The sequence below is a fragment of the Tenrec ecaudatus genome (genome assembly GCF_050624435.1).
Source record: "Tenrec ecaudatus isolate mTenEca1 chromosome 6 unlocalized genomic scaffold, mTenEca1.hap1 SUPER_6_unloc_2, whole genome shotgun sequence".
Lineage (NCBI taxonomy): Eukaryota > Metazoa > Chordata > Mammalia > Afrosoricida > Tenrecidae > Tenrec > Tenrec ecaudatus.
The window spans coordinates 229,493-243,642 of record NW_027457606.1 but is presented as its reverse complement, the minus strand read 5'-3'; the positions used below and the strand labels follow the sequence as shown (position 1 = coordinate 243,642).

The 14,150-nt window shown below is 41.7% G+C and overlaps 1 protein-coding gene across 6 annotated transcripts in view; it reads right to left on the bottom strand.

The window, feature by feature from the left end:
• Window positions 1-14,150, bottom strand: part of LOC142435896 (thyrotropin-releasing hormone-degrading ectoenzyme-like) — a 477,641-nt gene that overhangs the window by 380,315 nt on the left and 83,176 nt on the right. For 5 of the 6 annotated variants that reach the window (XR_012781657.1, XR_012781658.1, XR_012781656.1 and 2 more), the window contains exon 2: window positions 1,163-1,289. Coding sequence is in view for 1 of the 6 variants with exons in the window: in XM_075539944.1 (XP_075396059.1) it covers window positions 1,226-1,289 (64 nt within the window). In the remaining 5 variants the exon portion in view is untranslated. Of the gene's footprint in view, window positions 1-993; window positions 1,290-14,150 lie in introns of those variants that run through there. The other variant, XM_075539944.1, reaches the window with a different exon arrangement.

The window sequence follows — 14,150 nt, the reverse complement described above, 5'->3', positions numbered from 1 at the left end:
GCCTATGGATTTGAAGTTCTGTGTTTTAAAATGAATTCAAATGTGTACAATCTCATTCTTTTCCATCACATGCTACACCTAGTGGTAAGAGTGTCAACTATTCTGTCTATTTTCTAAACAGCTCATTGTATGACCAGTAAAGCTACACAGCAGGCAGGTACTTTAATGAAACAGGCCTATTCTCTGGGGACAAGAACCTGTGGTTGAAACGCTAGCACTGTGATCATGAAAGCACTTTGTTCTTGCCAATGAGCAATACTTTTGATGTGGATCCTGATCAAAAATCCCCTTGGGAAGGAAAAACGTGTAGCGGTGGGGAGGGGGGAACAAAGGAGTGTTGTGATGTGAGATTTCAAAACAGATTTTCTCAGAAGAAAAAATACCTTCAGCATTCAAAATGGGTATGCATTCTACCTTTCTGGAAAGTCATAGAATGACGTTGCCAAAGCAGCCTCATTGAAGTTAAAGTAATAAAAGTAATTAATTTATTCATTCAACCAACAGTGTTGAGTATACTACTTTCGTGCATGGAAGAAACATAAGAACACTCGAGAACACAATCCCATGACCAGTGCAATTCCTTTCTCTCTTCTCTTTATTTAACTTACTATAACTAGGCATCCAACATGTGGCTGAATGAAAAAAACCGAGGGGCAGCTTACACACTGTAGCCCGGCATGTGAGAGTTAGGAAACAAGCACTAATCAATGGGCACCTCCTCATAGTGTCACAGTGAAGACTTTGGGGAATCACAGAGAATGTGTTTGACATCCCAGCTCCTTCATTTAATGGCTGTCTGCAGGAATAGGAAACTTCATGGTCTCAATTTCCTTAATATAAAAAATAATCGTGTAGCAGTGCCTACTGTACACGGTAGTTAAGAACATGAAGTGTGACACTGCCAAGAACCTTTTACGCATGTTTTTAACAAAGTAGAATTATTTTGGCTATCTTCTAAAATGCTAAACCTACATCAGTTCTTAAATAATTATACATATACTTTGTGGCAAGAATCCAGAAGCACCAAACTTTATTTTACCTCTTGTGAAATCATAGCCTCTAAAAATATAACCCTTAGACTGTTCATGCGTCCTAAGCATCTTAACCAATAAACTCCACCTTCAAGGAGCCCTTCTGAAAAAATAAACAAGAAAATTCTTACCGAGTTTTGGCAAAGAATAGGGCACTTTAAAGTAGTCTTCATAAAACTCAATTAGTCTCTTTGTTATATGGAGGGCGTAGTGCCCGGATCCTCTTCTGATGGCGTCGGGTCTTGCATACAACCGCACCTAAAACATATGCAGACGCAGCACTTTAGCCTTTTGGTCTCAAGTTGTATCTATCGTGCAAATATGAACCTACACAAATTACTTCAAGGACTACAAAAATTAAACAATATCCTTTGTCCATTATATCAAGGCACTTTGTAATTGAAAGAATCAAACTACAACAATTGAAGTAACCAAGGTGAGCAAGTTACAATTTCCTCCCTTTGCAAGACGACAAAGAGAACAATTCTATACCTTGCTTCAAAATAAATATTCAAAGTGATCACTTATGTGCGCCTGTTAGAGATTTGAAGGTATGGTGGATTAATATAATGGGTCCCTAACGATGCTGAAAATAGTCAGGATACGGTGGCTCAGCAGGAGAGAAAATTCATGGTTTGTTAAAGACATATTATAACAAACTTTGAAAGTATTACTGAGCAGGGCAGAAATATAATTTATGCCCCCTTCTTTTCTTTGGAAAAAACCTGTCTTGTTCCCAATCTGCAAACCAGGGATAGAAAATTCTTGCCTGGACATCAACAATCCTCATTCTGGTGGGCACTCTGCAAGTGCTCCTGGCTCAAACCCAGCTGAACATCATTCATATTCCAGCACAATCTGGACCCTTAATATGGATTTTAAATCAAGCACTGTATATTATCTAGTCCTCAGCCAAGAAGGATCCTAAGGCAAGTAACATAAAACTGAACAAAACTAACAATTGTACAGAAAAGGCTAAAATGAGATTAGTTTCCATAAAGCTTTCATAAAGCTATCCAGCATCCTTCTTTCCAAAGGCTAAGTCTATTTTTCACAGATGTGGTCCCTAATCCTCATATCAATTGTGTGAATAAGAAATGTGTATTTTGTACAGCAGTGGAGAGCAGTGTCCTGGGAGTTGGATTTTAGTCCAACTCTGCCACTAAGAACGTGGGATGCTGGTGAGCAAATTACTTAACCTGCTTGGGTCTCAAATGTTCTCATTTATAAAATAAAGGTGTTTGCCACCAGATAGTTCTACAGTGTTTTTCAATTCTAAAACACCTATTCCCAATCCCATTTTACAGATAAAAGGATTTATTATTTTCTTACTGGTGATTTTCCCAAATCAGTATAAAATATTTTATTTAGTATATGTAAATGGATATTTATGTTCATAAAGACTACAAAGGAAAACTGTAGTCCATGTGTAATGGTTAGATCTTATACTAACTTGGTACTTTTGTGGAGGCAGGGGTGGAGTCAAACCTGTCAATCATGTAGTCGCCTAGTGACGCCTCCTTGGGGGCGTGGCTTTTTATAAGCGAACAGCAAGAACTTCTTTCTCAAGCCCGCCGCCTTCCCTGCTTGCCAAGATTGTGTCTGCCTCTAGCGTCAGCCCCATGTGGACTGCAGACCCTGCATGTTTCAACACCCTGCCATTTCCCACCAACCCTGGATCCACAGGACTCTGCGCCCACCTGTGATCCCCCTGCTTCCGCTAAAGGTACTTGTTCTGTTTCATCCGCCTGCCTCAGCTGGGATGCATTCTTAATGTGAAATTGTTTCTTGATATCAAGGGTTTTTTTTTTCTGATTTCAAATCCATAAACAATCTATGTCATTGGTTTTGTTTCTTTAGACACCCTAGCCTACCCCATCGCAATATAACACATGATTGTACAGGTGACTCTTTACCATCTATATTAAAAGGAGAGAGAAGGGAAAACCAAAGCAGCTGCTCTTAAGTCAATTCTGAAGCAGCAGCTCGATATGTCCCAGAGCAGACCCGCTCCATAGAAGTGTATCACGGTAATTCGTCTGGAAGTCGTTCCTCGGGACTTCCTTCAACAGAATTTCTGGGTAGGGGTGAGCCAATCGCAAACTATCTGTACAGTCAAGATATAAGTACAATCTAAAAGCCTAGAAAATCGAGGAAAACACATTTTGACTTTAGCTTGAAAGACCTATAATTCAATACCAGATTTACTGACTAACACATTTCCAACAAAAATGGCTGACAGAAATATAACCTCTTCCATCAATCAATTCCACAAATCAGTCAAGATATCTGCAATGAATTCAATAACAATTAACTACTAAAATGATGAAGCTGCTTCTCATGCAGCAACTAAGTTAGATATAAAATTGGGTCCAGTCACCACAGATTTAGTCGGCAGCGGTAGAAAGCCGACACTCTCAGGAAAGCCCATCTGAAAGAGCAGCACATGCCACTCTTGACACTCGGGGAGATGCAGTCATTCCGAGTCCCTGCTGTGCCTGGCATCAACTATTCTGTATACATTCGGTATTTTAGGTGGAATTCCCAAGAGATAGGCCACAAGACAAGTAGGGTGTGTGGGTGATCAGGAAAGAGGCGTGCCCAGGAGATACCTCCGAGGGAATAGGCAAAGCAGCATCCAGAAACGTGAGAATCCAAGCGAGGCTGCAATTTCAGGTGAAATCTGGAGCACAGACTGACCCACAAGGGCCTCGATGATCTGGAAAGTGTGTCCTGCGTGATTGGCTGGCTCCCATGAGCCTGGACCAGGCCTCATTGGCTGCTCAGTGCTAAGGGCGGGCATAAAACCTCAGGCACTTCCTGTTCTTGAGACAGCTGGGCAAGGAGCTCCCCTAGTCAATTGCTCTTGTTTTGGGACTCTCAGGTGTGAGCAGTTAGGAGTAAAATCACTAAAACGGAGCAATAGGGACATCAAATAGGGAAGGGGATCTAGCCTATACAACAGCAACTGTCATAGAAACTAATTCACTGTCAACAGATATTTAATTAGCACGTGCTCGGTGCCATAATAATCCGAGAAGTGGTGGACTGCTCACAAAAAGGTCAGTGGTTCAAAGCCACCAGCTAACTGAGAGGTCACCACTTCAAACTCACACTTCAGGAGCAGCATGAGGCCATCTGCTTCCATTGAGGTTTACAGCCTCGGAAATTCTAAGGGACACTGCCTGCCTCTCTGTCCCGCAGGGTCACTATGAATCAGAATTACTCAATGGCAGTTGGTTTAGTTTTTTGATTATTTTTAATAGGGATGAAAAAGACTACAGGAGGAGCAGGTGTGCATGTGTGTGTGAGAGATTGAGAGAGAGAAATGACTCAATGGCAGTGGGTGTTTTGTTCTTTGGGGGGAATTTTGTACCATGGTCAAGGCTAAGTATTTTTTATTTAATGATGAAGAAAACATGGTCTCTAGTTAAATGAGGTACAAAGCATTAAGGTACAAAGATCAGAGATAATATAATCATCATTATTAAAAAGCTTAACATATATTCAGTAATTTAGTATTTGTATTTTTTAGTTACATTATTTTCATATCAACTTGAAGATATGAAAATGTAGGGGTGGAGTCCAGTCTGTCAATCAGGTCACAGCCTGATGATGCCTCCTGTTGGGCATGGTCTTCTCATATGAAGGATCCTGGGCGCTCTCTCTCTCTCTCTCTCTCTCTCGCTCGCTCGCTCGCTCTCGCTCTCGCTCTCGCTCTCTCTCGCTCTCTCTTTTTCTCTTCCCTCTGCCTTTACCCTCCTGCTGGCAAGCCACTCAGAGACCTTCCAGAGCCCTGTGATGCTTCTACCACCATTTGATCCACAAGACTTGTCACCTACCAGCCTGTGATCTTCCTGCATTTTGCATCATGGCTTGCAGCTGTGTGAGTCTGAAGAGGAATTTATGGACTAAGATCAGACTTACAGACTAGTATTGGACATAAGGACTTTATCAGGACTATACTGGGATATTTTATTTATGCAGAATTACTTCTTGATATAAAGCTCTCTCTTACACATATATGAGTGTCCTTGGAATCCACTCTGTCCAGCAAACACATTGTACAAGTAACATTTTCCTGTGATATAAATGGCAAATGTATCATGAGAAAAATATATAGCTTTCAGAAGGTTTGAAATGAAGTAACTAATAAATTCAAGTTAAAACTATAACTAGGACCACTACAAAATGACAGAGTAAGGGTCACTGATTTTAATCTTAAGCACCATCACCGATTTTGGTAAAAATGCAGCTATTTCTATCAATCAACTCCACCAGTCTGTCAAGCTATCTGCAGGACCAGACAAGAAACGCATGATTGAGTCAATCTGGTTGTTAAGAATTGATGGAAATGATCCAATTCCAGGTGAGGAAATAAGACATAGAAGCAGTGTCTTCATTTATTCATTCCAACATGTATTGCATGCCTGCTGTGTACCAGGCACTTTACGGGAGCCTACAAATAAAACAAGACCACAGAGTGCGTAGCCCTCGAGGTCTGAAGTTTGAACTCACCAGCCGCTCCAATGGAAAAAAGATAAGTTTTTGGTTCCTGTAAAGATTTACAGCCTTGGAAACCAAAAGTGGCAATTCTGCTCTGTCCTATAAGGTCAGTGTGAGTCAGAATTGACTAGATTCATACCATGCACTTCATAGCAGTGCCTAGATGTTGATAAGTAATGGCATGGATTAAGTTGTGTATCCTCAAAAGATGGGTGAGCTTGGCTGGATCATGATTTCCTGTATTGTGATTTTATTACTCCCCCACTTCGTGATCTTCTATGTATAGCTGAAGCTGGACTAGGTCATGGTGATGAGGATTATGTTATGTTTGTTATGTCACCGAGGCAGGATTCAGTGGGAGGCAACAGCCCTAGTCAAGATAAGGCCCCTCGTCCAGTGTCAGGAGAATCCTCCGGGGAGATAAGAAGAGAGAGAGAGGACCCTCCCCACCACAGTGAAAGAAAAGCCAGCAGAGTGTGTCTTTTTCACCGGGATCCCTGCCCTGAGAGCCTAGATTCAGGGAAAGAGGGATGTCCATACAGATGGAAATCTCCAAGGAATGCCAAGCCCACAGATGCTGAGGGCAGACAAGGACTTTGTCTTAGAGTCAACAGAGGAAGAAAGCCTTCCCCTAGATCTGGCATTTTGAGTTCTGACTTCTAGCCCTGAAACCATGAGAAAATAAACGAACTTGTCAAAGCCATCCCGGTGCTTAAGCTGTGTTGTAGCACCACTACTCTTCACGGCATCTTAAATGACACACAGATTAACAGCAAAAGGACAATATGAACATCAAAAGGGCATCTTTTGCTTTTCCTCTCATTCCAACAGATCAACTGATTAATCTCTTGTCCAAGGCCAAGTCCTTATTCCATCCCCTTTTACTTGAACAAAGACGTCACTGCCAAAATGCCTTCCCCGTTTCCTGCATCACCAACTGATGCCTGCCTCCTGGATCATTCTCCTCGGTAGGCACATACTCTGTTTTGTCTCCTTTGTTAAAATTAAAAACCGAAAAACCCTTAACCTCTGTTCCTCCAATTATTGTCCCATATTTCCATTCCCTTTTATATCAATGATACTCAAAAGAGTTTCCTATATTATAATAAACAACATAAAATGTAATATGAACCAGCATGAAAGTGGGCATATAATATAGAGACAATTATAAATGGGGTGTTTTGAAACGTATATCCCCTGCTTTTAAGTTGCTCATGAACTACAACCAGGCTTTTTTTTTTTTTTTTAATTTTAACAATTTATTGGGGCTCATACAATTCTTTTCACAGTTCATTAACCAGGCTTTTATACCCAGAAAACCAACACTAAATCCAATGTCACTGAGTTGATTCCAACTCCATGTTGGGTTTCCAAGGCTGTAAATCTTCAAGGGTGCAGAAAGCCTCAACTTGCCTCCATGAAGCAGTTGATGTGTTTGAAGCCCTGACACTGTGGTTGGTAGTCAGCCCAAAGCACCACCTGGGCCCCCAACAGTCTACCAGAACTAGACGCACCAAAAGTACCCTACTAATGACTTCACAATGCATGCTTGCCCTGTCAGCAGTGCTTGGGACAGGCGATCATGTGTTCTCTTTGAAACACTTTTGTTATTTGACTTCTATTCCCACTTAAGCACTCCCAAGTTTGGCTGGCTCCTCCTCTTTCTTCCCTCAATGGTAGAGAGATCCGGATTGCAAGCCATAGGCTTCTTCCACAGGCTGTCTACACTTAAGATCTTGCTAATCATATATCATATCTAGTTTTCAGATATTAAAACTGAAGACTTTCCCTACAATTTCAGATTTGTAAATGCAGCTGCCAACTGATACCTCCACTCAAATATCTATCAGTCATATTAAAACCAAACCTTGATACCTTGATATCTGTCTCTCTCTCTCTCTCTCTCTCTCTCTCTCTCTCTCTCTCTCTCTCTCTCTCTCTCTCTCTCACACACACACACACACACACACACACACACATCCTGCTTCTCCTATAGTCTGTTTCATCCTGTTTAAAACTAATCCAAAAAACAAAGCAGCCACTGTTGAATCAATTCTGACTCATCGTGACACTGTAGGACAGAGTCAAACTACTTCCAGGATCTCCAAGACTGTGAACTGTACATGCTGACAGAAAAAAAACGCATCTCCTCTGTCCCTGGGAGTAGCAGGTCAGCTCCCACTGCAGACCTACCTAAAAGGCTTATTAGTGTTGTGCTTAACCATAGTTAAGTGCATGCAGCAGGACAATGGTACACTTACCCACTCTATGACATTTCAAAGTTTGCATAGACTGGCAATAGAAAATAATAAAAGAAATCTGCATGCAACTTTCAGATATGTCTCTTATGAAAGGCATTTAAAACAATCAGGCAGATAGCCGTGAATCTAAACCAGCCAAAGACCATAAGCTGGAGCTCTTCTGACCCCAGCACTTTAGTAACAATGAAGATAAATCACAGCGTCAGTAAAGGGAGATAGAATGCATGTCAGTCTTGGCTCCATGGAAAAGACATATGAGACACACTCGGGGAAACTAAATTTACACAGTCTCCAGAATGAGCATCAAGGAGGGAAGCTGATCACACTCTATAAATACCACCAAGGTAACACCATAAATAATTAAGGAGAGGAAATATTCGTCATCTCTGAAGGAGCTCTAAAAATGAAGTTTTAGATTTACTTCTCTATTCCCACTTCTTGGCATCAAAACAGCTTTGTGTTGAGAGTTGGTTGCTCCTGCCCAGGACATATTGGCGCAGAAGAGTTGACATGTGGCTATAGTTACTCAGCCCTGCATAAGAAGAAGGACTCTCCTTTGTCCCACAGACCATACAGCTCAGACCCCCCAGCAGTGGAGGGATTAGACCTCTGCCAATCAACACTTCTGAAGCATGCCTCTAACCACCCCAGGGAGCCAGTGTCCAACCCTCCTAAACACAAGAAAAAGAAATTGGATTTGTGGCTTCTCAAAAAGTTAAAAATGAGGGGTCATAGGGAAGAGATGAGTCAGTCAGGGTGCAGTGTGGCACCAATGAAACACACAACTTTTCTCTAGTTCTTTGGTGTTTCCTTCACCCCACTATCATGACCTCAATTCTACCTTACAAATTGGATTAGACCAGAGCATGCCAACTGCTATAGATAAAAGCCCCAAACACAGGGAATCCAGGATAGATAAACCCTCAGGGCCAACAATGAGAGTGGCGATACCAGGAGGATTAGGGGATAGTGGGGGAAGAAAGGGGGAATCAACCACAATGATCAACAAGAACCCCCTCCAAGGGGGACAAATAATGGAAAAGTGGGTGAGGAATGATGGGGGACAAGGTAAGATATGGAAATAATAATCTATAACTTATCAAGGGTTTGTGAGGGTGGGTGCGGAGGGGAGGTAGGGGAAGAAATGGGGAGCTGATATCAGGGGTTCAATTGGGAATAGAATGCCTTGAGAATGATGGTGGCGGCATATGTGCAAATGTGCTTGGCACACTGGATGAATGTATGGATCGTGATAAGGGATGTAAGAGTCCCCAATAAAAGTATTTTAAAAAATGCAATGACCACATAAGACAGCAATTCCACTCCTAGGCATATGTTCAAAAAATTAAAAGCAGGACACTGATACTTATATACCAATGTTCATTGTAGCATTAGTCATAATAGTAAAAACTCGAAACAACCAAAATGCCTGTCAACAAATGAATGGATAAGCAAAATGTCTGTGCATACCTATGAAATCTGCTGTCATCTACGCTGGCTCATGGGGACCCCGTGGATGTCAGAGGGGAAGTTTGTTCCATAGAGTTTTCCATGGCTGAAATTTTACAGAAATAGACTGGCAGGGTTTTCTTCTGCAGAGTTTCTTGATAATTTCAGACAGCCAGCCTTGTAATTATTAACTGACAACTATGTGTCTCACCCAAAGAAGGTACACACATACGATGGAATATTACTTACTCCATACACATAAATGAAGTTAACATACACATACTACAATAGATGAACTTAGAAAGCATTCTGCAAAGTGAAATAACCCAGAGAGAAAATGACAGGTGTTGCACAATCCCACCTAAATAAGCAATAAAGTAGGCAAATGTACAGCGTAGAATGTATATCAGTGGTCCTCAGGCTCAGAGGGGGGGGAAGGAAAGTAAGGACTTAATGTGCACTGAGCTCCAGGTGACCAACGTTTTAGAATAGCACTGCCCACAACTATCCAAAGGAAGAAACACAGTAACAGTGGGTCTACTGCATGTATGTATGTATGTATATATATGTATATATGTATATATATTCTATTTGCTCAAATGAGTGCTCACCATGTAATAACATGGCATTTAGCAACCTGTAAAGTATAGGTAAAACATCTAGAGATTTCATTAAAGTGCAATTCTAAGTAGGTCTGAGGGGATTAGATGTGAAAGTTGAGAACAAAGAAAAATCAGTTTAAAAATATGACTTTGGTCATAGAAAAAATGCTGAATATTGTTTGATAAAACATTTCAAGACCAATTACCTATTCATTGAAATGCCTTTTTTAAACAGAATAAACTATACACATGGAAATGGTTGGTTAGAATACACAAGAATCAATCAACTTTATCTGTGTAAAGACAAGATGGAAAAAGTTCAATTTCATTAGACAAAACAACGTCAAGGAACAGCCATGAAAAGAGATCATCAATGGCTCATATGCAAGTTCAAGTTGAAGCTGAAAAAAGAAATCCATGAAAGCCAAAATAGAGCGTGGATTTAAAAGGCCATCTCAAAAATAGATAGGACACATTAGACCAGATGAGTTGTGGGATCATATCAAGGATACCATACATTGAGTCTCTCTCGGCCCGCTGAGGGCCGCTCTGGCCGGTGCTTCGCCCCGGCGCCTCCGTGCGCTCGGCCAACGGCCTCCGAGAGCGCCCCCCCGAGCGCCCCGGGAGCCAGCGGGCGGCGGCCCTCGCCGGGGACCCTCCAGCGGGCCCAGGGCCCCTTTTGTTCCCCGTAGGACTTTTTGGAAAAGAACTTAAACGAATGGTTTCCATGAGGGGGCTTCAGAAAAGTCGTAAGCTTGAATTCAGAGATGATGGAGTTTTTCCATTTTTTTTAAGCACCCTCATGTACATAAAAACCTTGAACTAAGACCACACCATATATGCTAAAAAAAAAACAAAAAAACTGGAGGGTGTTTTTTGGGAACCAAGTGGCTCTAAATCCAACACATGCCCTTTGAAGCAAGTTAAAGGATTTACTATGAAGCCCAGAAGCAGTAGTAGTTACCCATTTGGTGAGTGGGGCAGCATTTCCTTCCCCCACTGCTGCTGAGATGGCGGAAATCAGTCGCATCCAGTATGAGATGGAATACACCGAAGGTATCAGTCAGCGAATGAGGGTCCCAGAGAAGTTAAAAGTAGCACCGCCGAATTCTGACCTAGAACAAGGATTTCAAGACGGCTCTCCAAATGCTAGTGTGATAATGCAGGTCCCAGAGAGGATTGTTGTGGCAGGAAATAATGAAGACATTCCATTTTCAAGACCAGCAGATCTTGACCTTATTCAATCAACTCCCTTTAAGCCTCTGGCACTGAAAACACCACCGCGTGTTCTTACACTAAGTGAAAGACCGCTAGACTTCCTAGACTTAGAAAGACCTGTACCAACGCCTCAAAATGAAGAAGTGAAATGTCGATTGATGACAAACCTCGTCCTGGATGTGTGTCAGCTTCCCAAACAGACGAAAATGATGACAAAATCTGTGCACTTGTGCTCAAAGACTAATGACAGACCATTGAAGAGATGGGGACGTTATCTGAGCTCAGTTCAGCAAATTGTAACGGAAGATTTAGGAATGAGAAGGGACGCTGCAAAGTTTGTTCCATGGGTTCTGACTGACCAGGGAAAAGAGCCGTGGAAACATGCCTGTGCTCTGAAAGAACAACTCTGAAATGCCCCCAACATTTTTCTCCAAGGTCATTACTGGTAAACAGACATGGTGCTATTCTTTATACCCCGAAACCAAACACCAGTCAAGCCAATGGAAGACGCATTGTCACCTTGCCCAAAAAAAAGTTCATCAAGTGAAATCAAAGATCAAGACGATTCTCATTTGTTTTTGTTTTTTGGATATAATGGGGGATAGTGCATTTGGAGTTCATTCCACTACGTCAAACTGTTAATCACACTTTCTGTTTAGAGGTTGTGAAAGATCTCGTAATGTTGTGTGACAGAAGTCTGATCTGTGGCAGAAGGGACACTGCTTTTGCCACCATGACAATACACTTGCTCATGTAGCCATCTCATTGTGCCAGGTTTTGCCAAAAAGGGCATGCCTCTCTTCCCCACACACCTTACTCACCTGACTTTGCTCCGGGCAACTTCTTTTTGTTTCTGTGAATGCAGAGGGACATGAATGGACAGTAATTTGATGACATAGAGAGGTGAGGACAAAAGCGAGGGAGGCGCTATCAGCCATCCAAATAGATGGGTTTGAAAAATGTTTCCAAGAATGGAATCGCAGATTTTACAAATGTGTTAAGTGTAATGGAGAGTACTCTGAAGGTGATAGAGTTGCTTTGTAAAAATATTTGAATACATAGCTTTGAAAAAAAAAAAAGGATACCATACATTAAAAAGGCAAAGTCAGAAAAATTTTTAAAAATTAAAAACAGAGGGGACCCGGAAATGTGCTTTGGGGCACAGAATGGTAGCTAAAGCCAATAGAGAGATGCTGAATCAAAAGAGTTACACAGAAGGTTTCAAAACCTAGAGGTTGTTATCATGAAAAATTCAAACACCTGGAAATAAACAACTAAGAAGGAAAAACATACCCAATATTTTTCAAGTTGAAAGAACTGAAAAGGAAAGGGTTCAGTCATAATATTGAAAGATTCGGCAAAACAAGAGGGAAACCCTACAAAAGATGGCTTTCCAGAATGGCTGTTACAATGGGCTCATCCATGACAATTATGGAGATGGTGCAAGACCAGATAGTGTTCTGCTACATATAGTGTTGTAATAAATCAAAGATGACCTGGCAATATCACACCAACATCATAGACCAGATACTGAACAACAAAAATATAATCAAGAACTGACAGCACTAAGAAACTAATGACACACCCATTCAGAAGTTTCAATAAATGGCTCCAACCCTGGACACACTCACACATCTGTTTAGAAGATGGCTATCTGTTTGGAAGATAGTAACCAGACTAAAGCCTGAAAAGATGCCTATTTGTTCCCATTCCAAAGAAAGGTGAGCCAATTGAATACCAGGCTTTTCAAAAGTTTGTGAAAAAGAAAAGAGATTAGGAAAATGAATTTCCACTAACTTTTTAAAGCCCCCTTGTACCTACATTATCAAACAATATCTTTAATATTGAATTGTCTTAGCGTTCTCTATTTTACTTCTCTAGATTCCAATATCCATTGAAGTGGCTACACAGCAACTCAGAGACCAAATCCACGATTAAATGATTTATTAAAGAAGTTAACAAATTGTAATGCCCATAAGAGGTGCTCAGGGTAGTTGCTAACCAGGACATGTGTGTGACAAAGTCACAGGTCTGTTAATACGGCCAAATTGGCGTACCCTTTTGCTGTAACCCTCAATCCAAAGGCAGTCAGCTCAAGCTCTATGGATCAGCAACCCAGCTCTTTTAAGAACCCAGAGGTGCCCCACTGGAGAAGTCTGCCTCCTGAACAACAGCCCTAATCTCAGCTCGGAAACCCAGCCCTCCCCTCTCATGCTCTAGCTCCTGGTGTGACAGCTGCCCCTCTGCTGCGATAACTGTCATCTGGATCCAGAAGGACCCTATGCAGTCATCTCTGGTCCACTCTTGCGTCCTGCTGATAAGGACATCCCTACTCTTCCTTCTCAGGTGATACACAGCAGGATGGCACTCCCAGGAATCCTGTTTTCAATGACTCACAAGTGAATCTGATCAGTATTATCCCCACCTTCTTACCAGACCCATGCATGGAAAGGTTGTTTATGGGAGTTAGAGACTTTGGCCAGAAGAACCACATTAAATCATTCAGTGCCCCTTCGAGTATCACATGCAGTTAAAGCTTTACTGAAGATAATTCAACCATGGCTGCAGCAGTGAGTGGACAGAAAGCTGCCAAAGCTCAAGCTGCGTCCCAAAGACGATGCTGAATTAGAGACGCCATTGGGGGAGTCGGGGGATCCTGGCAAGAAGCAGAGAAGACCAGAAGCTTATTTACCTGTATTTTATTGACTACACAGAAGCATTTGACTGTGAGCATCCTAACAAATTATGGAGAACACTGCAAACAATGACCACTGCAGAACACTTCACTGAAGGCATGCAGAAGCTGTCAGAGACCACAAGGCAACTGTTAGAACAGAACAACGGAATGCTGTGAGGTTTAGAGCAGAAGGGAAATGTGTCTGGGTTGTGTCTATTCCATCTGTGTCCTGAGCAAGTAATCTGAGATTCTGGATGTTTTAAAGAATATGGCGTCAGGACTGGAAGTAGATTGACAACCTGCAATATATAAATGAGATAAGCTTGCTTGCTGAAAGTGAAGAGGACTTGTAACACTTCCTAATGAAGATCAGAGTGTAGCCTTCAGCAGACTGCAAATCCATGTG